Raw genomic sequence first — 26,371 nt, 5'->3', positions numbered from 1 at the left:
CCTGCCCCGAGGTCTATGCTGGGTTGCGGTGGCCGGATTATTTTTTTGGTGGGGAGTCTATAGTAATGCCCCCCCCCCACACACACTCCCACCCCAGCCAGCTCTGGAAGGTTCCGGGTTGCATCAGGGGGAGGTGCCCTGGTCACATCTGGCCTCCAAGCTCTTCCCCCGGCTGCAATGTCACTGGGAGCCGTAAGCAGCGGGGAGGAGGCGCTGCAGCCCCAGTAACAGCGGCGGGGGCCGGAGCAGTCAAAGCCGCGGGCAGGAGAACAGCCGCTCGGGTCTGCAGCCGAGTCGGTGCGCCGGAGCCGGAGGGGCCGAGCGGGACACCCGGGGGGCTGGTGCAGGGGACCCCAGAGGCGGGCGGAGGACGCAGCATGGCCCCGCTCGGCGACGACAGCAGCAGCAGCCCGGCCGCCTCCTCCTCTCCTCGCAGCCTGGCTCCTGCCTCTGCGCCTCTCCGCGCGTAAGGGGCCCCGTCTCGCCAGGTGCGCCGGAGAGAGGCGCAGGCAGGGAGCGCGCCAGCCGCACAGCACCGCCCCGGGGCCGGGGAGCTGCGGCCACTTGTTCATCCCGCCGGGGTCCCTCGGCCCTGCGCCTCCAGCTGCGGCGCTCCGGGCTCGGCGCCCGGGCACCGAGGTTGCCCCCGGGGAGCTCCCGCTGCGCGCGGCTGGAAGGGCCCCAGCCATGGCCAAGGACCCGCTGAAGCCCCGGCTCTGCCACATGATCAAGGGGGAGACCGGCTACGGCTTCCACCTGCACGGCGAGAAGGGCAAGAGCGGCCAGTTCATCCGCAAAGTGGAGCCCGGCTCCCCGGCCGAGGCGGCGGCGCTGCGCGCTGGGGACCGGGTGGTGGAGGTGAACGGGGTGAACGTGGAGAAGGAGACGCACCACCAGGTCTGCAGGGGAACTCCCGCCAGGGGTCTGTCGGTGTGGGGCGGGGGGCCGTGGACAGTCGGTCGGTCTGGGGCGGGGATGGTGGGTGGGTGGGTGCGTGGGCAGGGGGTTCCTGTGGACGGTCTGGGTGGGTGGGTGCTGGGGCAGGGGGGTGCCTGTGGATGGTCGGTCTGTCTGGGGGAATTGGGGATGGTCTTTTTGTCCGTGGGTGGGGTGCTGGGGTAAGGAGCTGCCCATGGAAGAGATGGTCTGTCGGTGGGTGCTGGGGTAAGGGGCTGCCCAGGGACAGATGGTCTGTCGGTGGGTGCTGGGGCAGGGTCTAACTCATATTGGATCCCTCTGTCTGTCTGACTGGAGAGCTGGAGCGAGAGGTACCGCCAGGTGACCGCTAATCTGGGGTGAGCAGTCCAGCTGTTTGCTAGTGGGTTTCAGCTGGAGGTTGGGCGTGGGGAAGCCAGAGTGACATGGAAAGTTTTTGTTAATAATCCTTAGCACCTGCTTTTCATCTGCTGTGTCTGTGTCGCCTGCTGGTGGAATGAGGTGCCCTGATGTTGGGTCATTAACTTGTTTCCTGTAATTCCTATGGTTCACATGCCCCCTGCCGCCCCCACTGTTTATGTATTAATATTCAGAGAGGTTAAAGTCGGGAAAGTCCTATCAAGTCGCATCTAACCCACCCCCTGCTGGTGCAGGATTGTTCCCTACATTATATTTCCTAATGCTGTGTCCAGTCTAGCAACAAGGCTTTTTATTTAGCTGTAAAACACAGAGCCCTACACTAGCAGCTTTGAATTGGGTTGCCTAGGTGTTGTTTTTCTTCTGGGGACCTGTCAGTGTCCGGTTTGGTCACTAAAACTGCTTGTGAATTTACGATAAGACTCTGAGTAGCTTTCCCATTCTCCGCTGGATTTCCCAGGCGAGTTTCCAAGTGAAGCTAGCGTGATGGAAAGTGTCTCTCTTTGGGTGATGGTTCCTGTACGACAAGGTGGATAGAGTAATTCACACAGAGATAAGCAGTTTATTGGGGGTAAGATCCCTGTTGGGACAGGGACCAGAACTCTAACCCTGGTGAGTCTTTCCTTGACTCTTCAAATGGAGCACGCAGCCTGCTACATAGGCCTGAAACCTCCTTACTTTACCCTGCTCCCCTGGCTCCTTGGAAGGTGTCTTCAGGAATGTGCTAAAGTTGGGGGGCGGGCGGAGAAGCTAGGAGGGTGATCCTCCCTTTGAATGTTTGTTTAAAAGCTTCCCTTTGCCAAATGACCAGCAGTAGATAGTACAGTAAAATAGGTTCCCACACAGTTCTAGGCTTGCTCTACACAGCAACATTATCTTACCATGTTGGAGCACCCAGTGTACCCTAGTAAGTTTCAACGAGGACAGTGTGTTATAGCATGGTTGGTCTTGTCTGTATGGACAACATCTGACTGCGCAATAATCATGTTATGTCCCTGCCAAGACCAGGCAAGGTAGGAAAGAGCAAAGGGTGTTATGACATGGTCAGGGCATTGCTGTGACATAGTCAAACACTGAGTTGTAGGTGAACAGGTTCCAGCAGAAAGTAGCTTCTGAGGCTAAGACATGAAACAATAGACTTAAATTGCAGCAAGGGAGGTTTAGGTTGGACATTAGGAAAAACTTCCTGTCCGAGTAGCTGATCACTGGAATAATTTATCCAGGGATGTTGTGGAATCTCCGTCATTGGAGGTTTTTAAGAGGAGGTTAGGCAAGCACCTGTCAGGGATGGTCTTAATACTGCTTCCTGCCATGAGTGCAGGGGACTGCACTAGAAGACCTCTCCAGGTCCCTTCCAGTCCTACGATTCTGTGATTCTGAGCATGGTACTGGGAATCGGGTGACCTGGGTTCTATTTCTGACTCTGCCGGTGACTCACTTTTTGACCATGGGCAAGCCACTTCTCCTTGCTGCGCTTCTCTTACTCCCGATGCAGTCAGTAATGCTTATTGACCTGTGAAAAGTGCCTCGGCATCTACTGATGCAAAGACTGTGCAGATGCTCACAATAATTACTATTCTCACATAATTTATACTTGCATTCACTCCAACTTACTTTGGAAAAAGAATGGCCAGAAACAAGCAGCTTCTAGCTTGAATTGGAGATCTCTTTGCTTTTCAAGAGCCTGGTGCTTTCGAGTCCCATTTGGGCAGTTCTTTTGTCTATCTGTCTAGTTTTCAGGGCACTGCAGGGTTGAATATTTTAGTAGCTTAGAGCATATGGCAGGCGCCTCCTGTAATAATTTCTACGGGCAGCCTGGTGATCTGTCGTCTGCATGGTTCATGGAACCAACAGCACTTTGGAAGTAGTGGGTCTCAGTTTTTAGTTGCCGACAGTGAGTCCTAAAGATATGGAATGACTGACTGATTTGCTGAGAGATACAGAGCCATCCCCAGTAGTGGTGCAAGCAGTGGTAACGCCATTAAAGTGCTATGTAACTGACACCCCGCCAGGACATGGCTTTTATTGTTTAGTCGTTAATTAAGCCAATGCTGTGGACCTGAGCACCCTCTGCAGAAGTTAACACTTGCCCCTCCAGTTATATTTGGAATGGAGTCAGGGTACATCTATCGCTCTGTTCTAATTGCTGGGTGGATGAGGGTGTTCTTATTACATACAGAGCGGTGTTTCACGCCAGAAAATCGTCAAGACTTTGTATACTCAAATCTGATGTGATGGTGAAGGCTGATTCAACATTGCTGAGGCATCAATTTCATGTATGAAATGTGTGGGCTTTTCGGTTGGGTAGGTCAAGTGAAACTAGAGACAGTTCATCCTCTCCATGTTTTTCTTCTAAGCAAGGCATAATTAACCTCTGGAACTCACTGCTACAGGGTATTACTAACGCAGATAGCTTAGTATGTTCCAAGAACGATTCAACATTTATATGAACTGAGTTATCATCTGCAGTCACATTAGCTGGGATGACGTTACACAGGGCTGGGCTGCCAATCCTCGTGCTTCAAAACAATACGCTAGTAATTTTCTGGTGGTCAGGAGAAACTTTTTCAGCACTTTGTCATGGAGGAAGTTATGTAGGTTGTGGGAATGTTCCACCATATGTGTCGGACATTAGCTTCTGTTGATGACAGGATATTGGACTCGGTGAACAGTTGGTCTGATCCTGCTGGGCTTTTCCTGTTCTCTTAGGGACATCAGCCTTGGAGCTAATAACAGGTTTACGCCTACATCTGAAACAGCCAGGAGCAAAGAGCCTTTTGCAGAGGAGGGGTCCCCGTTCCCCTGTTTGTTTATAATTTTGTTGCAAGTTCAGGAAGCAGAAGCTGATGACATTTGATTGTATTTTTTATTTGTTGCTTCATTGTTTTTCTAACTGTAGATTAAAGCAAGCAGAAAGCGCAAACAGAGGAAGTAGATTCAAGGTGCTTTGCTCCTGTCTTCATTGCAGAATTGCCGCCTGCTTCCCAGTGTTTGTGGGATGGGCAACTTAACATGTGCTCGCCCTGCTGTGTTGACTAACACAGGTTGAAGTCCTAGTGTAGACAAGGCAAGTTGTGGTTGTAACACCTGATAATTGGTTAACCCTAGGTGTCCTCTTGCCCCCGCCCCTCTTAGCTAACACCGCCCATGCTAATATGGGCAGAGAGAGGAATCTCCTAGATCATCTGAAGAAGTGGGCTGTAGTCCACGAAAGCTTATGCTCTAATAAATTTGTTAGTCTCTAAGGTGCCACAAGTACTCCTGTTCTTTTTCCTAGATCAGAGGTACTCAATTATTTTTTGTCAAGGTCCAGATTTCTTGGTCAAGGTCCAGTCAAGATCCAGACGCCAGAGAAACATTTTTCACACCACAATAACAATAACGATAATAATAATAAGTAAATAAATGAACAGATTTTGCGGTCCATTCCAAAGCGTCCGGCAGTCCAGATTTGGCCCATCATCTGCCTATTGACTCCCCCTCTCCTCGGTGTTTAGATCCCAGGTTGAGGTTGCAGTGGTGTCAGCTGGAATAGCCTCGTTTGAGTTGTAAACTGAGGAATCATTGAAAAAGGGACATACTGCACGGTGCAATGTCATTTTAACAGAGCCAGTTTCGAGCTGCCCTTCTGCATCGAGGGTTAAGTGTGGGGGAGGTCACCGTGGCAAACATTACCATTGGAGCCCTGGTGAGCCTGCATCACTACCCCTCCTTGTGAGCCTTTCCAGCCTTTCTGTTCATTGCAGTGGCACTTCAAGATGTTAATGAAGGTTGCATAATTACACAGATGCATAAGGCAAGTCTGTTTGTTAGGCCTTCTAGAAGGCACGTGCATAGACTGCAGACATGGAGCGATTGCTTTCAGTCCTCACGCTGCTAGCCCATCGTTCTTGAGGGTGGGTAATAGGGGTGGCTGCCTGTGAATGTTGTCCTTGACACCAGGAACAGCTGTTTGGCTGGGAATGTAATGTTGAGCAGAAGTGAGAAGATGTTCGTTTTCCTGATTTTTCATGTGCTCTCTAATTATATCGATTCTGAGGCAGACGTGAGGTCTGTGAGGTGGTTGAATCCTCTCCCTGAGGAAGGGGTGAGAGCCCCGTTGCTTGAGATGTTTAAATCTAGACTGGGCAAAATTATAGAAACTGTGTTATGGGGAACAATCCCAACTGGGTCTCAGGGGGAGAAATTAGCAGAACTAATAGGTCACTTACACCTCTAACATCTGTAATCTGTTGCTCTTGACCACACTCATGTGAGGTAGGTAACTATTATAACCCTAGTTTTACAGATAAGGGAACGGGAGTGCAGTGCTTTGCCCAAGTCCCCCTAGACAGTCAGTGTCAGAGCCTAGATTAGAAACCAGAGCACTTGGATTGTAGTCCCCTGTTGTCTGCTAGGCCAGTGTATTGCTTTCTTTTGGAAGTGGTTATCTGGTGGGGCACAGATTTCCAAGGTGAAAGGCCCGGTGGGACAGAGTGGCTCTTGAGGTTTTGAAGGTCACGTGGAATCTTTCACCACAAGGTCCTTGGTTCCCGTCTAGTCCAGGTTGGGAGTGAGTGGAAGTGGCTGCCCAGGTAATGGTGGTTTAGTGACACTCACTGAGCTGTGGTCTCAGGGTATGTCTACATTATGAAGACTGTATCATAGACGCAGCCTACACTGACAGATGGGTTTTTTTTCTGTCGGTATAGAAACCCCACCTCCCTGAATGACATGAGCTACATCAATAGAAACCTCTTCTGTTGTCATAGCTCCATCTACGCTGTGGGTTATGTCCGCATAGGGATGTCAGTCAGGGGTGTGGTTTTCTCCACGTATCTTCACCATATCTTTCTAGAGAAGACCAGGCCTCAGTCCCATCACTGAAAGCCTGCAGAAACCCCAGTCACAATGAGTACCATTTGGGTCTCTTGCTGTCGGTCTTGGCAGTGACCCAGGAGCGAGTGGGCCATAGAGGATGTTTACTTGTGTGTGGCCCATCAGCTCGCGGTCGAGAGACACTGCTGGGGGAGGGTGTGTGAGGGAAGCATACCCAAATGCTGCTCGTGGGGGACCCGTTCTCTGGCTAAGCAGAGGGCTCGCACCTCTCACCAACACTGAACTCCCTATGAAAAAAGCTGCAAGGTGTGATGCAATCTGACCATTCAGAACAGCCATCTTGCCCCATTACAGCGTTAACTCCTTAATTGCTGGGCTCTGCCTCTGTGCTGCAGTGGAGCACGGTACCTTTTGGCCATCCGCTGTTCTGTCTGATTTGTGCCTCTATGGAGCACCTGTCACACTCGGACCCTGCAGCCGGTGCATTGGGCAGCACAGAAGCACTTACAATACAGTGGATTTTTTTGGACAGGACAATATCTCCTCTGAGCTTGGCTGTGGTGACAGAGTTATTAAGGTGCTTCCCTGTTGGCTCTGGCAGGTCGAGAGCAGACTAGGGAACCCTGCAGTGCCCTTTGAGGGGAAGTGTGAAGCGAGGAACTCCGCACGAGCCTTTGAAAATGATAAAAATGTCAAGGTGACCAGAGCTCCCCTTCCCTCTGCTGGCTATTAATTGTGTTACAATAGTGCCCAGAGGCCCTACGCAGGATCTCATTGGACTGGGTGTGGTACAAACACGGAGCAGAAGACTGATTTTGCCCCCAAGTGCTCTGTCTACATTCCCCTCAACTCCCATGAAAAGAGTAGTGCTGAGTGTTTAAAAAAATCACAAGTCCGGTCTAAAAAATCATGAGATTTAAAAAAAAAAAAAAAAAAAGAACTTTGTGTTCGTCTAGGGAGACCAGATGTCTCAATTTTATAGGGAAAGTCCCGATTTTTGGGTCTTTTTCTTATATAGGCTCCTATTACTTCCCCCCCCCACTCCCTGTCCCAATTTTTCACACTTGCTGTCTGGTCACCCTATGTTCTTCTTAATTTGCCTTCTGCTTTTTGAACCTTTTGGGTGCACTTGGCCAATGCTGCCATGTCTTTTCTCTGCAGCCAGAAGGGCTGAAACTTTGTGAATGAAAGCTGATCTTCTCATGGTATCCGTTACCTCCGCGAGCTGAAGCTTTAAGATAAACTGCACGGACCGTGCAGGGCAGCAAGAACCCTGCTGATAACAGTGATGATGCCATCTCCCCAACCAGGATTGGATGGGGGCTGGCCAGACCCTGCCCCCTAATTCCACACCAGCCAGCAGATCAGCTGGAGTGGCCCTCCCCATGCTTTGCCTGCCACTGCAGGGCCGTCTCTCTGGCCCTAATTCTATCTCTGGACAAGCTCATGTCACCGTCCCTGCCTCTCCGGTTTCTCTGAGCAGCTGAGTCTGATGAAGTGTCTAAGCAGATCTGAAAGGGAGCAGCAGGGATTTTCTGGGGATTGATTGGGTAGCTCCTCCTCAAGCTGGCTCCGCGTTATGGATGGGAGCCCCGGCCGTGCTGCCTCCAGATACGAGCCAATGCAGAGAGTGACATGATTTTTTGCTGCGCAGTGGAGTCGCTGGTGCAGGGACAAGCAGCTGTGTCTGCAGTCTATAAATTTCTCATCGGGCTGTTTTCCGTTTGTGGATGCAGGTTCTGTGACCTGGCCTGGGGTATGCTAGGTAATTGAGCAGTGGGGTTGTTTGTCACTTGTAACCTTGGGGATTGTAACATGTCCTGTACCCTGAGCAGAACAACTGAAGCTGCAGGCCATAGCCCGGTTAAACATTAATTGGTAGCGAATCTGAAGGTGGAAGGCAATTTGGGTGAAAATGATCATGAAATGATACAGGTCCTGATTCTAAGGGAAGGAAGGAGTGAGAGCAGCAGAATAAGGACAGTGGAGTTCAAAAAAGCAGACTTTAACGAACTGGTCGGTAATGTTCCCTGGGAAGAAATCCGAAGGGGAAGGAGGAGTTCAGGAGAGCCGGCAGTTTCTCAGGGAGAGTCTATTAAAGGCACAACTGCAAACTATCCCAATGTGAAGGAAGTATAGGAAGAGGCCAATATGGCTTCATCAGGATCTCTTTAATGACCTGGAACTCAAAAAGCAATCCTACAAAAAGTGGAAACATGGACAACTTGGTAAGGAGGGGTACACAAGAACAGCACAAGCATGTAGGGACAAAATCAGAAACACCTATCAAGGGACATAAAAGGCAATAAGAAGAAGCTCTTTATATACATTAGAGCAAGAGAAAGACAAAGGACCTCTACTTAGTTGGGAAAGAGAGCTAATAACTGATGACATCAAGAAGACTGAGGTGTTTAATGCTTGTTTTGTTTCAGTCTTCACTAACAAGGCTAATGGTGCCCAGATATGCAAGGCAATTAACGTTAACAACAAAGGGGAAGGAACGCAAGCCGAAATAGGGAAAGAACGGGTTAAAGAATATTTAGATAAGTTAGATGTATTCACGTTGGCACAGGGCCTGATGGAATTCATCTTAGGGTACTTAAAGAACTAGCCAAAGCAATCTCAGAACCATTAGTAATTATCTTTGACAAATCATGGAACACGGGTGAGGTCCCAGAGGAGTGGAGAAAGGTTACTATGTTTGCCTATCTTTAAAAGGGGGAACAAGGAGGACCCAGGGAGTTATAGACCAGTCATCTTAACTTTGAAACCTGGAAAGAAACTGGAACAAATTATTTAAAAAATCAATTTGGAAGCCCCTAGAGGTTAATGGGATTATATGGAATAGCCAGCATGGATTTGTCAAGAACAAAATGCCAGACCAGGATTACTGGCCTGGTGGTTAGGAGGGAGGAAGTATACATGATAGATCTTGATTTTTAGCAATGCTTTTGACACAGTCCCACATAACGTTCCCATAAACAAACTAGGGACGTGTGGGAGGGCGTAACTAGTGGGGTCTCGCAGGGGTCAGTCCTTGGTCCGGTAGTAGTCAATATTTTCATTAATGACTTGAATAACGGAGTGGAGAGAGTGCTTATAAAATGTGCAGATGACACCAAGCTGGGAGGGGTTGCAAGCACTCGGGAGGACGGGATTAGAACTCAAAATGACCTTGACAAATTGGGGAACTTGTCTGAATTCAACAAGATGAAATTCAATAAAGATAAGGGCAAATTACTTCAGTTAGGAAGGACAAATCAAATGCACAACCACAAAATGGGGACTAAGTGGCTAGGTGGTCATACTGTTGAAAAGGATCTGGGGGTTATAAGCATCCGGAGCCTGGACTGCTTCGCTCCAGCTGGAGGGCAAGTTTCCCAGCAATATCCTTGCCCCTTCTGCCCTAAACAGGAGACCCCGGTAGAAGGTCAAGTGATGTTCAGTCTATAAGAGTCCGTCCTCTGAGCTCACCCACAAAGGGACCAGCTGATAGCTGTTTGGATGGCTTTGTTGGGTGGAGCCTTGTCTGCTCCTATCCATGAACTTATCTGGCCCAGTCACCATAGTATTCGAGCACTTCACAAGCATCAATGTATTTATCCTTCCCCCATGAGGAGGGCAGAGCTGTTATTCCCATTGTACAGGTGGCAGAGCTGAGGCACAGAGAGACTCACCCAAGGTCATACGGGGAGGCTGTGGCAGAGCCAGGAGTAGAAACTAGGTCCCACGCATCCCATTCCCACCACTAGCCTGTCCTTCCTCTCACTATCTTGGCTGGATACCACCAGCTCCTTTCACCATGTCCCTCAGTTTAAAGAACAAAACCCAGCCAAACCCCACCCCGCAAACCGTCTCCTGACAGCAATTCACTCCCTACTGACCTGAGCTGGATTCTGAGCAGGGATTTAGGGGTGACTGACCCCAGATCCTATTCTCAGCCCCTTTAGCTGCCATTTGCTTTCCTCAGCTCTGTTGTCTGGTAGCACAAAGCCAGGATGAAGGCACAGAATCAGATCATTTCTTTCATAAATATGTGTGTGTGTGGGGGGAGACAATCAAATATTTCAGCACCCTGGGGAATATATATGAGAGAGAGAGGGGGGGGGTTTGTGTGTGTGTGTGTCTATATATATATATGAATCAGTTCCTAGGAAAGATTCTCGTTAAGAGTGCTGAGACCCCGGCCTTGCAGAGCAGCTGCATCGGGGAGAGTGGCCTGGGGGTTGTGGATCGTGTCGTTTGGTTTGCAGTTGCCTGGCTAAATCTCTCTCCCCCTTTCTGTTCCCTTCCAGGTGGTGCAGCGCATCAAAGCGGTGGAGTCTGAGACCCGCCTGCTGGTGGTGGATAAGGAGACAGACGAGTACCTTTGCGGCCTGCGGCTGACGTGCACTGAGGAGATGGCGCACGCCGGGATCCCGGTGAACTCCAACGCGTCGCCAGCCAAATCGCCCGGCAGCGACAACGGAGACGTTTGGAAACCGCAGCTGGAGCTGAGCGGCGGGAGCCTCCGGAGTCACTCGTCGCACAGCTTCACCTCGGAGAGCGGGAAGAAGGTAAATGGACAGGGATAAATAGCGGGGACGGGGGGAGGGGGGGCGCTCTAGTGGGATGACTCTGGTCCAACTGGTGCTTCTGCAGATGGCTACCGAGTGAAGTCCCCTGCTGTTTTCTTGCAGCCTTGTGTTACCCGGGCCTCTGCCCAGCTACTGCCAGATGTGCATCGAGTTATGCTTAGCAGGGAAATGACAAAACCCTGCTGAGAGCTGTGCTGGGCCCATGTGCCAGGGGAAGTGACTGCCTGGGAGACCCCTTGCACCCAGGGCAGCCGCTTTCCCATCTGCAGAAATTCTGTGTGCTTCATCAGCCGTTTGGGAAAAATTGTGCGGCCAGGGGAGGAGCTGGGAAGGACCCCCCCTCCCCTGCTGGGCTTTGTGCTGTCTCCTTTCTCCGGACAGTGGGCAATCTCCCCTAAAACCTGGGGAAAGCTATTACTGCTTGAAGCTACGTTACCTCCTGCTGGGTACTCTGGTCCCAGGGGTCGTGGAGGAGCATAGGCGGGAGCTGGCAGTGCGGTAACTGGCCCAGCCATGCTGTTTGGGGAGGGTGGAAGGGAGCAGGGAGCTATAGGGTTAGCTGTGTTTGGAGGGTTGATTACCCACAGAACCACGGCCCTCTGCTGTGCTTTGCCCTTTATCCCAACTTCTCTGTTACCTCCTCTACCCTGCAAACCACCGGGGAAAATGTAGGGACCTTGGGCATGTAATGAAGTCGTGAGGCTTATGATGAGTTTGTCCCTCTCCTTGTATTTCCCTGCGGGGGGAGGGGAGGGAACCAGGGGGGCTATTGTGATCCTGTTTCTGTTTAAACCGGGAGGGAATTAGCCACTTTAGAAGATGCATGTTTCTTGCCTTGTTAGATCTTCGGCAAAGTTTCTTTTATTAACTCTGTGAAGAGGGAAAGAACTGGAGGTGGTTTCCAGGGCTGCGGGGTTTCGTGGCGGCGGTACGGGGTTTCGTGGCGGCGGTACGGGGTTTCGTGGCGGCGGTACGGGGTTTCGTGGCGGCGGTACGGGCTTGCGCTCCATGAGTGGCAAGAGGGATTCATGTCCAGGCTGCTCACTCTGGATGTTGGCAGAAGCGGCACAGGGATGTTGCGTGTCACTGAGCTGATTGTTTTATGACCCATCCATGGGCTGTAATTCCCCCAGGACTTCTAATTGCAAACATCCCTGCCGCAGCCGGGAAACCCCTTCTCCCAGCTCAGCTCTGTCACTGCACGGTGCAACCACCCCCGTTTGTTAGTGACTGAAGGTCAGAGCCGTCTGATGACTGGTGGGTCTTTGTCCTGCTCCCCTTGGCAGCAGACAGGCCACGCTCTGACTGGATCACAGAGCTCGAACGCTCAGGTTTTAGGTTCACTGGGGCACCGGGTGTGCAAATCTTGTCCTGTCGCTGAGCAGCAGGTTCCGCTTGCCAGGGCCCTTCTGATCAGCCCTCAAGTCGGCGGAATTTTTTTTTTTTTAAATTAGTAAAAACAAGTGAACGTGTCTGAATTTGTTGGAGCAAGAGACTTGTGGTGCTGGTGCTGTTCCCTCTAGGGAGAGAGGGAAGCGGCAACTCAGATTCTCCTGTCTCCTTTGCAGGGGTAACATGCTTTCCCTGCTCCTAGTATAAAGATCCGGTGACCCGCCTTGCATCCTTTGATACAGAGGCCTGTAGACTCTCCTGGAGGCTTTGCGAGCTGCCTCGGCTCTGTTATGGGACTCGCCTTTCTTTTCCTTGGGAGACCAGAGGCAACGTGGTTTCACTTTGAAATGCTTTGAAGGCCCAGATGACAGTAATCTCTAGCTCTTATCTAGCACTTTTCATCCATGGATCTCCAAGCGCTTTCCAAAGGAGGCCAGCAGCATTATCCCTAACATCCTGAGCTGGTCGCTGCGGAGGAGTGGGTCTGAGACGCAGAGGGTCAGGGTAGCCAGGCCGTCTAAGGTGCTGTGTTAGGTCACAGCATAGCATAAGCTTACTGTGTTCATCTGGCCTGTGTTATCCAGGAGGTCAGACTAGATGATTCCAGCCTTGGAATCTACCAGTCGGTTCCAAGAGTGGGTGTTCTCCTGAGACCTGAGCAGAGAGAGGGGTGGGGGCGGAGAAACTTGTCAAAGAATTTATTTTTAAAAGTTGTGAAGAGTGTCCAAGAAATGATTCCAAGCAGTTCTAGTTTGGCCTCCTCTAGACTTGGCTTCTGCTCTCCCGGGCCAAGCACAGTAATAGAGGGGGCCCGGAATAGAAGCAAAACTGAACAGCTCGATGGTGCGCGAAGCCCAGTGAGATGGCTTTGCCATCAGACTGCACAGGTTGCTTTGCTAGATTAGGGCTCCAGTTTCCAAAAGTCCATGCCACGTGCCTGGCGGTGTGGTGTGTGCCTCACTGCCCTCTACTGGATGGAGCATGTCAGGGCTGCTCCGGTATTTGGGGTTCCCGTTAACGGGTCAGGCAGCAGGAAGGGGTGTGTGAATCAGCCTGAGGTCACAAATTCTGTTCCCTGGGTTGCCTGCTGACGCCTGTGGCTGTGGGTTTGTACTTGTGGCTTGAGGCAGATCGCTACGGTCTCCAGAAGCCGAGAGAACTGACCTTGAGGATGGATTAACGTGTGTAACGGCTCCAGTTAAATGTTGTTTCTCTCCCTCTTGCCCCCTCTCCGAATGAGCACCGCGGGACCCCCCCCCCGCCCAAAGTCGCTGGGTCTATCGGTGACCCTGATGGGGGCGGGGTCAGAGGGGAGCAGAGCAGCACAAATTAGGTCCCACTCCTTGTTTATGAAGGGAAACGGCTGGAGAGAGCGTGGAACCAAAACAACCCAGCCTGGAGAGATTGACGGTTGGGGCCTCTTGCTGGGTGCAGCAGGAGAGTCGATAAATACTTGGGACGAAGCGGAGCTGGGCTCCGACGTGAGCAAAGCGAATGAGGCTGCAGCAAAGCACAGCGAGTGACTTCCCAGGCTCCCTACTCGGCCTCCTTGAAAGTGAAACCTCTTTCCCGTCTCCCATTGTTCGGGAAACAGCAGCTCTGATCCCCACCCCGCCCCCTCCCAGCACTGAAACCCATTGTGTGCTGAAAAGAGCATGGCCTGGGTGGGGCAGGGAATGAACTGCTGGGGAAGGGAGCCGCGTGCTCACGGGACAGTGGGGTGTGCTGTTTGCCCGGCCTGGCGCAGCGAGTCCCATGGTGAATGCTCGTCAGCTGTCAGGCCCCCCCAACGGAGGCTCCTGGTCATATTGCAAGCGCCTCTAATCACGTTGCTCTGCCGTCCTCTCCTCGGGGATCACCACTGAGGCTGCAGGTGGTTTCTGCATCACTTCTTCATACAACACTTCACACTTGACAGCGGCTTCAAAGCGCTTTTACGGCCCGTCACTATCCGCCTTTGGGGGACGGGGAGTGAATGTCGTTCTCCTCAGTTGATGGAGGGGGAAATGGCGGGACGGGGAAATAACTATTCTTGGGGAGGGAAGTGTTTCTGAAGGGGTCAAACGGCAACTAATTGCTCAGCACTGGGATTAGAACTCGGGGCCTTGAATCCCACGTTCAGGCCACTAAATTGCCCTGCTTCATTCGCTTGCTCGTGGTATTCTAGGTGAGATTAGATTTGGCCCGTCCAGCTGGCAATCAGCTTTTCAGGAAGCTGCCATGGGACCTCAGGCACCATCCACTGAAAACACCATGCCTCTGCAGAGAGGTCCTGGGGCTCCCAGGGGAATTTCCGATCATGATCGGTGTGGCTGCAGGACTCTAGAGAATACGAGCCTTGCCCCATTGTGCTGGCACTGCTCTGTGGGAGGCACGGTTGCCTGTCAGTGCGTGATCAGGTATTATTACTGGATCCCCCCCATGCCAGAGCTTTGGGAAGCTGGGTAGATACAGTATTGGATCAGTGTCTGCCTGAAACCACAGTGGGATTTCCCTTTCCCAGCTAGCAAAGAATTAAGGTGATGGGGATCTAACGACCCCTCGATGCTTCATGAAAGCTGGGCGTGGGGGAGGTGGCTTTTGACATACAAGAGGCAAAGCCGTGATTTTAACCACCATATGCTGGTATTCCGACCCATCTGACAGCCTCAGGACCCACACGGCTTCAGCTCGGGGGGGCAGAAAGAGGTAAACAGGCAGGGATAAATAGTATGGAGGGGTGGGAAGCCCTGGGCATCCGTGGCAGGACAACGGCACTCCATCTCTGCCAGGCGAGCCATGAAAGAGGATAGCAAATTGCTTAATAACGGACACCCACAGGCATGTGCGCTGTGTCTGACGGCAAGCCCTGCCGTTGTGTTGGCAGCCTGGAGACACGGCGTGTCTGGAACAGGTGTCGCCCTGTATAATTTCAGTTTTGATCGAAAAATTTTAAATGACTTTTTGTCAAAGAAGTGTAACGAATAAGGGGGAGGAAAACGCAATATTTCTATTATATCAAACCACGTGGCCCAAATGTGCTCCTATTGAAGTCAGTGGCAAAACCACCGTGGGACAGATTCAGGGTAGGGCTTGATCCATTTGTGTCTTTTATGGTGTATTTGACTTTGGCTTGATTGTTGTAACACGAGTGTATCCTCAGCGTCTCCTGTAGGCACGCAGAGCGACAGCCACGCAGGTATTACTGACATGGTTCTTTTATGGGACTGCTCAGTGGGGCCCAGAGGACTATACCGAGAAGTAATGGGCTGAAATGGGGAAAAAGGCAAATTTAGGTTGAATATTAGTAAAAAAATTAATCCCTGTGAAGTCCTGCAAGGGAAGTGGTCGAAGCCCCGTTGTTTGGACTGGAGAATATACTGTAGGGCATAATCTAGCATTGGTAGAAGGGGAAGAGAGTAGTTGGGACATAATTGGTCTTCAATTTATATGAGCTAAATTTTGCTCTTGGTTCCACCAGTACAAGTGAAGTCAGGATTTGGCCGCATCAAGGCAGTGCCAGCTGTCAGGCGCTGGACGGGTTGAATCCAGCACTGTAAAGGAGGGGAATTGTTTACCCACACCCACACACCTCTCCTTCCCTCAGCACATGAATGCTTTTGAGGCCTGGCTCCCTTTGGGCCGCGTGGCATGGTACTCCTTAACTGATGGTGGCCACAGTCATGCAACACAAGCACGCAGAGTTGTCCTGCTCAGTGGCTCTGTTCCCCCGGCCAGTTCCAGTCATTGTCAGCAGAGCAGGGGTGGGGAGCAGCGCCATGTGCAATGTCCATGGATGCAGTGGGGATGGTAACTCCCTGGGGGATTGTGCAGGTGGGCTGGTCGGGCTGGGAGCTATGCTTTTTCACACTGCAGCAGCCTTATGTTGGAAGAACAAACCACCCTCTCGCCTCCAAAACCCACCCCCGACAACTGTCATTTGAAAGTGTGTCCCCAATAGATCAACTTGCCCAGGACTGTGTCCCTTGAAATAACCACGTCAGGGTGCTGAATAATTCAGCGTTTATTACAATCACCCTGGCTGCCGTGAGACAGCCGATCGGCAGGGCTGCGGGCCAGAAGGTTATGTCATTGACTAGAGTGAGCCCTGCCATTCCATGCCCTGGGAACAAACAGAGAGCCACATAAACGGGATGGTGTTGTTGCAGGATGCTTCTGTTCGGCAGGCCGCCCCAGTGGTTTGTTCTCTCTCACAATCCGATACAGTGCGATTCCTTTGGACTAGAGTAGCGTCCTTCATACAACGTATCCGCAGACACTTTCTGGGGAGAACCGAGCCGAGTGTGTGGGGGAAAGACACATGATGGGGAGGAGCATTAGGGGCTGGTAGGACAGAAATTAAAGCAGAACGCCTGTCCCTACTCATTCCATGGGGAAAAAACGGCCAGAGTGCAGGAGAACGATCCAAGAATAGGAGATGGATACGCTCCAGTAATAACTCACCCCCTTGACACCAACACCGCAGGTCAGCCACCCCTTTGGTGGGAACCTTGTGCTCTGGAACCAGTGTTTGGGGTGTCCGTGACTGGGATGCCCATGTTTGGGAGGTCTGTCTCTTCTAACTGCTGCTGGGAATTTTTTATCCTCCAGTAAAGTTGAGTTTAAATGTTGTTTTTTAAAGGTCCAGGTCTCCCTGTGGAGCAGCGTGAGGGGTCCAAGCCCCGATTTTCTGTGCTGCAGGGGGTTAATAGATTATTGACTGTAAGGTCAAGAGGGACCATTAGATCAGTCAGACCATCTGTATAACACAGGCCAGTGAGTTTTACCCAGTTACCTCTGCACTGAGCCCAATAACTTATGTTTGACTCATGCAAACCTTCAAGGATGCAGGATGCAGAACCTGTGAGGAAAATGGGGAATTTCAGTCCAGATCTACTGTGCAGATCTCAAAGCAGAACTTCTCCCACTCAGTCAGGGATGGCGTCATGTGGCAACAACCAATACGGACTCCTCTCCCCGTGACGGCAGAAACTATTTAGTAACAGCGAGGATCCTTAATCTGTCGTCAAACACCCCTGCATCTCCCAATGCTCAGCCATTATCCCAAGTTATCGTTAGAGCAATTAGGATGGGATTCAGCTCTGTTCCATTTCCATTGTGGCCAGCTGCAGGAGAAAGAAGTGAGTATGGAGTCATGTCATTGGGTACCATCATTTTCAGATATCAGCTCCCCTCCCCAGCGTGGTAGTAACATCTCTTTGTGGAGCACCTTGGATCTCAAAATACGGTGCAAATTGTATACCTACATATGTATACCACCTCTGGAGTACTGGAGCTCACACCGGTAAACAGGGGAGATTTTGGCAGAGGTGCACAGGGACAAACGTGCCCTTTAAGGATCTTAAAGCGCTGACCTAAAGGAGCTGAGAATACCTTGGGTTTTCAGGTCTTGTCCAAAAGTCCTCAACTTCCTTGCCCTGGAAGGAACAGGGCTGGAGCTAAGCCAGCAGTTTCAAGGAATGTAGGTGTTTAAAGCCAGCTGCTTAAATCACTAAGCTATCTCCTCTGGTATCACCCTTCGCCTGTACTGCTGTGAGGTGTTAGGGGAATCCATCTTTTTACGGTCATTTGGTTTGAAGTCAGTGGTTGCTTTGCTTAGCTGGAGAGGGGGTGTGCGCCTGTGTGCTGTTTGCCTGGCTTTCAAGAAATTTCTCCCCAGGAGGTAAAATTAATGTAAGATTTAACTGATACATTGTGGCTCGCTCTGTCAAACCCCATAAATTACAACTTGGTTTCTTGGCGGAAGGAACCATATAATTTGTGAGCGTGTGTGTATATTTGGATCTTTTACTGCAATCTGTGTTTGGAGGGATACAGAAGAAATTTGCCATTTGCAACTTGGAAGAGGAAAGGACACAGCTACTCTAAGACGCTGTTGTTTAGAACTCCGATCAATGGGACTCTGCGTTTCTCCGTCGTGTTTGGACTGTCTTGCTGTGCGACCTTGGTCAAGTCACGTAACCTCTCTGCTTCCATTTCTCCCCTTACAAAATGTGGTTATTAATGTTGGCCTGCTTCACCACGGGATCGTGAGACTTAAGTCGATGCTTTAGTGAAGTGAGATCCCCTGCTGGAAGGGTCCTAGAAATGCAAAGTATTGGTAGGAAGTGGAGCTCCTCGGAGAAATGTTCATTCTTTCCAAGTTCAGATGGTTCTTGATTTTGACTAGACTGGGCGACCCATGTGCTGTCTAAGTTGAGTATCTCAGCGTTTAGTGGCTCGCACATCAGCTAGGACACTTGAGTTGACGACTCCTAGATTTGTGGGGCTGCAGGCAGATGCATTAGGAGAGGGCCCTCATCTCTGCAATTTGGTCCTAAAACAGCATATAAGGCCCAGCTTGTCGCTATGTTTGTGCTGAGGGCCGCACGTGGGGCGTGTGACCTCAGCAGGAGCTGTTAGTGTGTATTTAATGTTGTTTCAGCCGAGCCATTCCATTGTTTTTATTGCAAATGCACCTTGGGGATGACGGCAGGCTCACCCTATAGGAAAAATAGGGAATAAGATGCTAACAAAATGCCCAAATCCAGTGTGTGTAAAAGGCCGGCTTGTTGTTTTCTATTACAGCACTGCCCCGGTTTTGCTCGGGGCTGTACTAAACGAAATTGCAGGGCTCTGGCCCAGATGCTGCTCAGCTGGGTGGGTGACTTTCAAAATGCGCATGTCACTGTAGTATGAAGAAATGTTCAATAGCGTGAGAAACCTGAGCCTTTGCCCTTTGAGATCACAAATCCAGGTGTGCACAACTGCAGCTGGACACGTCTCTGACACCAGAACTACCCCGGGGGAATATTAAGAGGCCAACCTGATCCCTGGTGTAGAGGCACTGAAGTCATTGCGGTTACACCAGAGGCTAACTACGCCCAGTAGATTCAGCTGCACAGAACTAGCTGTTTGAAACAGTCGGATATTTGACTTTCTGCAAGAGCTCCACTGTGTGAAGTTGCCTTTTAGTCTTTCTTTTGCGGGGGCCGGGCCAAGGCCTGACACAGAGTGATGTTCTGAGACCAAATCTCATGTGCAGGCCATGAGAGCCGCGGCGGGAGAGTGGAATGTTGAACCAGATGTGGATGGGCTATAACTCGTAGCGGCACTCCCGAAGGAACAGAGCAGGGGTTCTGCTTTATTGCAGCGCAGGTTTCATGGTGCACACAGGCAGTGCCTGTGTAAAGACACACATCTGGAACATGTGTATTGCTTTCCTTGCCGTTTTCCTGCCATGAAACCCTTGGAGAGTGGGAATGGTCGGGCCAACTCCACGACCCGTTCACCGTTCAGGTCAGAACCGCTGCTGGGCCATTGGCCCCCAAACTATGATCTACAGCTAGACCTGAATGTGGCAGAGGAATGCCCTACCCTAGCTCTGTTGAAAGCAAGGCAATTCTCTCCTTGACTTGAGTGGTGCCAGGGTTTGACTCTTAATGCACTGAACTAAAAAGTGACGTCAAGGACAAAACCTGACAGCAGAGTGGTAGCAGGTGCTAGATTGACAGTCTGGAGACTGGAGGCATCTTGTGTCCAGAAAACAAGCTTCCCCCATGGTGTCTCCAGCCAGTGTTTCCATCCTTGCACTGAAAGGACCAATGCGAGGGGACAGGAGGTATTTCAGTCTCCATGGCCCATCCTACCCTTGGCATCTCTGCTGAGACTGCCTCCATGGTGCAGGGGCAGGTGAGGTCTTGTTGCTGCTGTAAACACCTGTCTATGAACAACTGGGTCAGGAGTGGGGCATCTTGGCTGGGCCAGCGTTCGTGGAGGAAGCCTAGCACTGCCTGTGCTAACATAACGCCAGCCCGGCAATCAGTAGGTGTGATTGCAAGACGTGTAGACATCCCTGAGCTTGGCTCTAACTAAATGAAAGCTGGCTCGAATGCCCATCGCAGGGAAGCATCAGCAGCACGGGCGGTGAATGCTTGAGTATATACCAAGTGTCCGGCATAGGCCTTCGCTGCCTTCCATGCTGCTGTTACTCACCTACCTACATCAGAGTTAGAGCAGGTGTGTCTGCACTTGCTCCAGTTCCTGGTGTGTAGGTGGAGGCATTCTGTTTAACTGAGTTGCCAGTCGAGTACCGAACGCCCCTAATGAAACCATCCCAAAGGCCGTGTTTGCATAGTGCCTGCTTGCCTGGGTAAATGCATTGGCCATTTTATTACTTATACCAGGGTCGGCAACCTTTGGCACGCGGCCCACCAGGGGAAGCACCCTGGCGGGCCGGGCCGGTTTGTTTACCTGCCGCGTCCGCAGGTTCAGCCGATCGCGGCTCCCACTGGACGCGGTTCACCGCCCCAGGCCAGTGGGGGCAGCGGGAAGCCGTGGCCAGCACATCCCTCAGCCCGCGCCGCTTCCCGCAGCCCCCATTGGTCTGGAGCAGCGAACTGTGGCCAGTGGGAGCCGTGATTTGCCGAACCCACGGATGCGGCAAGTAAACAAACTTACCCTGGCGAGCCGCATGCCAGAGGTTGCCGACCCGTGACTTATACAACATATCTGAATACAAAAAGGATCAATCCACATTCAGGATTTTGTGGCTGCTAAACGTCTGTTCTTAAACGTTCGCTTTTTTGTTTTTTATCACTGCAGCCAGATGCCCCACTCGCCCCAATCTCTGCTCTGTATTATTGGCTTTTGTGTCTTGTCTGGTAACTCACATGGCAAGTCTTGAGTTGTAACAGCAGGCACAACCCTGCAAAATGCAATGTTTTAATGTGTAGGAATTAACATCTGATTCTTAATTTAAACCGTGCTTTCCAGGGCCTCTACAAGAATGTTATGAGGGCAGTGTTGCCTACTAGTTAGTGAAAGAACCTGCCTCCTCGTGTTTCTATTCCCAGCGTTGTCAATGGCTCACTGTGTAACCTTGAACAAGCCCTTTCGCCTCACAGTGCCTTAGTTTACCTGTTTAGTATGATGGGGATAATTATTCCTGTTTATATTGCAGTAGAGGCCCCAGATGAGATCAGGACCCCATTGTGTTTGGCATGGTAGAAACTCATAGCAAGAGATGAGCGTACAGTCTAAATTGATATGACTGACCAAGGGTGGCAGGGGAAACTGAGGCACAGAGAGCTGAAGTGATTTGCCCAAGGTGTCACAGCAGGTCAGCAGTAGGGCCAGGAACAGAACCCAGGTTTCCTGACTCCCAGACCAGCATCTTGTCCTCTACATCACATTGTCTCTTGTGCTCTTACCTGCCTCGGGGGGGCTGTGAGGCCAAACGAATTGATGGTTGTATCAGACATTGGGACCCTTGATTGGAAGGGGTTTGAAGAGGATTTGTATTATTGTGTTTGTGCTGCCTGAGAACTCTGTTTTAAAGAAGCTCTTGTGCTTGTGAGTGTCGGGGGGTGACTCTCTGCTCCTGCCAGGTGGAGACGAGCAGTTTGCTGATATGAGTGAAGAGTGCAGGGTTATTGCCCTCCTAGAAACATGACTTTACCTTTGGTTATTTATTCTGATGAGCAAGCTGACCCTGGGCCCAGCTTATCAGTCCATTCTGGAAAATTCGGGCAGTATGAAGAACTGGTTAATGTTCTTTGGCCACCAGGGGAAAAATCCTGCCCTGACTTCAGTGGGGCGACTTCACCCTTTATTTGTGCTTCTTGCAGGGATGGGAAATTGATGGGAGTTGGGTGAAATTAGAGGCCAACCGGGATAGACTTGCCTCAGCCTAGTTTGTAATGGCTTGATTGTTCCCCTCCGCTCACCCAGGCTAAGCAGCACTCCAGTTTCCAAGTCTGTCTGCAAGCATCCAACACCTTCGTCCTCTTGCTGCGTTGTTTTAAATTTTAAATGAAGCTCCTTAAACATTTTAAAAACCTTATTTACTTTACATATAACAACAGTTTAGTTATATATTATAGACTTATAGAAAGAGACCTTCTAAAAATGTTAAAATGTATGTCTGGCACGCGAAACCTTACATTAGAGTGAATAAATGAAGACTCGGCACCCCACTTCTGAAAGGTTGCCGACCCCTGCACTAGGCTGTCAGTAAGGAGGTTTCTCCGGTGGATTTCTTGACTGGCCCTTAGTGTGCCAGCCATGCATGATGGGGCAGTGGCTATTAAACCTTCTATGTGCTGGAGATGTAATAAAAACCCACGAAAAGTTTAGTACCGGGTACAAACTTGATGCATTCTTTGCTAGGGAAACACTGGTTTAGAATGTGCAAGCCTTGTGTGCCGCTAGCAAGAGTGTATCAGTAACTGCAGGTGTAGATAAAATATTTACATCAGGACCCTAAATATTTACAGTTCGGTTTGGGTCAGGAATGAGAGAGTTTTTCCTGTTGCAAATAAAACCTCCTAGGCTGGCAATATCTTCTCTTACGAGAATTCTCCCCGAGTACTGAAAGAATATTGAGCAACGATGAATGTTTTAAAAGGATTTTGCCAGTTTAGTTGAGGTCCAGAGTTTAGGATTTGTAGGGTAGCCAGAAAGATTTAGCACCTCCTCGTCTGAGCAGAAATGTCGGCAGTAATTATGTTATGAAATGACATTAAAAGAAATGCATGGTTTTTAAATTAAAAAATGCCCTGATCTCCCAGTTTTAGCGTGCAAACTGCAAAGTGAAACTGGCTAGCAATCAGCGTGAACATGAACGATCTCCATTCATTGACCAAGTGGGGTGAAATGCAAAGCTAAAGAAACGGCCTCAGTGCTTAGACTGTAAAGTCTTTGGGGCAGGGATTGTCTTTTGGTTCTGTTTGCTTAGTGCCTAGCACAATGGGATCCTACCCCACGACCGGAGCTCCTAGGCACTACAGCAATAGAAATAATAAATAGCGAAAGGCAAATTCGATTTTTTTAAAATCACGTCCATGTTGACTGTTGAAGGTGTTGCCACAGCCCAGGTAAAGGACTGTTACATCGGATATTGTTTGTATGCAAAATCTCGACAGTGCCCCTTTAAGATCTGTTATTTTTGTAGCCGTTCTGGTCGTGAACGTTGCACGGTAGTCGTAGCTTTTCTTCTGTTATGGTTTCCTTGAGGCTGGAGCTTAATCATAACCTTGGCATTGAGCAGCGGAAGAGACTTGATGGGAGGATTAAATACATTTCCCTGCTTGGGGTTCTATATATTTTCTCCCCTTCTGCCAGTGTCTGCGCTCAGGTGCTCTCTGGTGGCACCTATGCTGGCAAAGCTAATCCGCCTTTTGCTGCCTCAGCACGGATCGGCTGGTGGTAGCATCAGTGGAAGTTGCATGTGCATAGGACTCCGGCAACCTCTCCTGTTTACACTAGCACTTCCTCCTCTGTTGCCGTGGTGGATCTGCACTGATGCTAATACAGTGACGGGAGATTTCCCAACATAGGCTATTGCAGAAGGCCCACGTGTTTGTAGCACACTGGGGAGTGTGTGTTATGGATCCCGCTCTGTGCTCCACAGACGATGTGGGGCTGTTACAGCTCGCCGCTTGGGAGGTCAGTTCTTTAGCTCAAGCTGTAGCTACTTGTGCTTTTAGCTCTGGAAATCCCCAGTTCAGGCTCTGCATTTGGCCAAGATAGGCAGTCATGTAAATGGGGCCTCGTCTGGAATTTGAACTGCTCCAGTCCTTAGATGCTTGGGACAAACTTCCTCAGTCCAGAGGAAGTACCGGTATGTAACGCACAAGTTAGTGTGTCTTGTGTGTCCCCTCCTGGTGCCCCATCCGCGTGTGGGTCTGCTACCGCTCTTGGCTGCAGCTGCAAAAGGCTTGTGCTTTTTCCTTGGTGTTGGCTGAAATGGGAGCTGTTCGGGGGTTAGCTCGCTTTTTGTACGTCTGAGTAAGTGCATGTCTGAAGAGACAAGAGCTTTCTGAAGACCTCCATCATGTATACCTGTGTGTATATATAGTCTAACCATTGGAGCGCAAACACACTCCACCCTGGTTTAAAAAAAAATCCTTTACAAACTTGTTTCCGCTAGTTCTTGGTGCCCTGCTCCACTGAGCTGCATTAGAAATGTCCAGGGCAGGTCACCAGCAGGGCAGCCCTAGGAAGTGAAATGGCAGCTGCCTGCCTACCTGGCTTAGCAGAGATGTCCGGGATTTCAGTGTCCAGCACTGATTAGCCCCTTTGTAACCTTCATGGGAAAAACCAACAAAACTTGTTGACCTCCGTTGCACGGCTTCTGAGCAAAAGGAGCCGGAGGGAGGAGGGTTCAGGACAAATGAGAGTCTGTGCGTCTATGAAATGACAAAGTTATAACTGAGGAGCCAGCGCAGAGAGGATGAGCTGTTTCTAAATGAGTGAAAGCAGCCCCTATTCGAAGAGTGTTGCTAATGAGCGTCAAAAGCTGGCTCGCTGCAGTATGTGTCTCTGCAAAGCCAAATTTCCCATTTAGATGATTGCTTCTTTTTAAAATCTAGCCCAAGAAATAGGCGATCTGTTTCGGGTGGCTGTAAGAGTGCCAGTATATACACCGTACTGTGTGTGAGACCCTGTATTTACCCCACTCCGGTAACTTGCTTGGATAAGCAAACAACCTACTTTGCTAAATCCCCTGGGGGCTGTATTACCATGTTCCAATCCATTTCTGAAGTGGGGGTTGTGAAACCGACCTGAGCAGGCTTGCTGTAGGGACAGAGAGTTTGCAGGCTGGGGGATAGAGAGAGAAACGCTGCAAACCTGGCAAGGGCTTGAAGTCGCTGCATTATTAATTTGAAACTTGGGTCCCCCGGATAACCTGAGAAGGGATCTGATCTGAAGCCCCGGGAAGTGGATGCAGTAACTCCAGTGAGCTTTGGACCATCTCTCTCACACACACACACAAGAATCCCACAGCATTGGGCCATATGGGGAATGCATTTCCTTTTTTTCCTCACTTTAAGATTAAAAGAGCGGGTTCCTCCTAACCTTGTGCTGGACTGTGAAGATGGCTTTACACTGCGTTTGCATCTTTACCTGGAGGGTCTCAAAGTCCTTTGCAAACTTTAGTGACCCACCGCTCCCTGGGAGGCTGATCCATGTCGTTATCCCCACTTTACGGATGGGTAAATTGGGGGCATGGAGAAATTACGTGCCTTTCCCAGGGCCACACAGAGAGTGTCAATTGCTGGGATTATAATCCCCTTTGCGCCATCCCAGACCTGTGCCTGAACTAAAAGACCCTCCTTCCTCCCCTAGCTGCTCAGGATTAGGAAGGCCACTTTTATTAAGCTCCTTAAGGAGAGGTACCAGGGCTCCCCCTTGTAGGGTCATTATCACCGTTCCCCATGGTACTAACAGCATCCGAGATCATAGATCTGAGAAAACCTTAAATGTCTTTTTTCCTATCAAAATAATTCCCTGTCTTGGCAAAGCTCAACCATTAGCCTTCAAATGACTGAACATTTTGTTTCCCCTCTCTGCTGTTCCCTGCTCTGGGGCTTGCAGGCATTCTGATAGATCTGATCAATATCTGCAGCGTCTATTTTTAAAATAATTGATTTGTCAGATCATCCGTGCTTTTGACAATGCAGAAACTGGATGTTCTTTTAGAAGTAGAGTGAGGCGCCGTACAGACACATAATAAAAGCCAGTCCCTGCTCTAAGGAGCTTACAGTTTAAACAGACAAGTGGTGGGAGAAAGGGAGGAGCATTATCCCCATTTTACTCATGCACAGAAGATTCAGTGACTTGCCCAAGGTCACACAGAGAATCTGGCAGAGTCAGGAATTGGCCTAGACCTTCAGAGTCCCAGCCCAGTGCTTTATCCCCACAAGACCATAAAACAATTGGGTTTTAAAATCTCAGTGTGTTAGCAGTGTTTTGGATCATGCCTCTCTCTCATCCACATCCACCTTCTGGGAGTTGGGTTCTTGAATGCATTGATATTTAAAAACAGCCCGACATTTTGTACTTCACCCTTTAAGGCAGTGGGAAACGGATGTGAACTGGCATCCCAAAGTACTTTGGTTCACCTCCTTGGGAAATCTGTACATGCATGTGATGGTGCCCTTATCTGGCCCAGGGATTCATGTGAGACAAATGCAGTTTTGATGGCTGATGCGTGGGGCTTTGTGGCATCTTGAGGGCTGTCTGGAAGAGAGTCTGGCTGTTGGTTATTTTTGACTTGGGGTGTTGGCAGGAAGCCCCTCCTCACGAGGAAGGTATCCACCCCGTGGCAGTTACTTCCTCTGCGGCGATATTTTTAGTGAAAGACAAAGCAAGTGGAAATGAGCTGGAGGTAGGAGCTAGATTAGTATCAGGATGAATTGTGCGGCTGCCAAGACCCCTTTTGTTCCCGGGGACACAAACTCCCTGGG

The 26,371-nt window shown here is 50.3% G+C and overlaps 1 protein-coding gene across 1 annotated transcript in view; it reads left to right on the top strand.

Moving 5' to 3' along the window:
* Positions 1-208: 208 nt before the first annotated feature.
* SLC9A3R2 (SLC9A3 regulator 2) overlaps positions 209-26,371 on the top strand; it is a 94,172-nt gene continuing 68,009 nt past the window's right edge. Inside the window, exons 1-2 of the mRNA XM_034784883.1 lie at positions 209-897; positions 10,467-10,727. Of these exons, the coding sequence (XP_034640774.1) occupies positions 688-897; positions 10,467-10,727 (471 nt within the window). The 5' untranslated portion in view covers positions 209-687. The remainder of the gene's footprint in view (positions 898-10,466; positions 10,728-26,371) is intronic.

The sequence above is a fragment of the Trachemys scripta genome, chromosome 10 (assembly GCF_013100865.1).
Source record: "Trachemys scripta elegans isolate TJP31775 chromosome 10, CAS_Tse_1.0, whole genome shotgun sequence".
NCBI lineage: Eukaryota > Metazoa > Chordata > Testudines > Emydidae > Trachemys > Trachemys scripta.
This window is presented reverse-complemented; position numbering and strand designations above follow the sequence as displayed.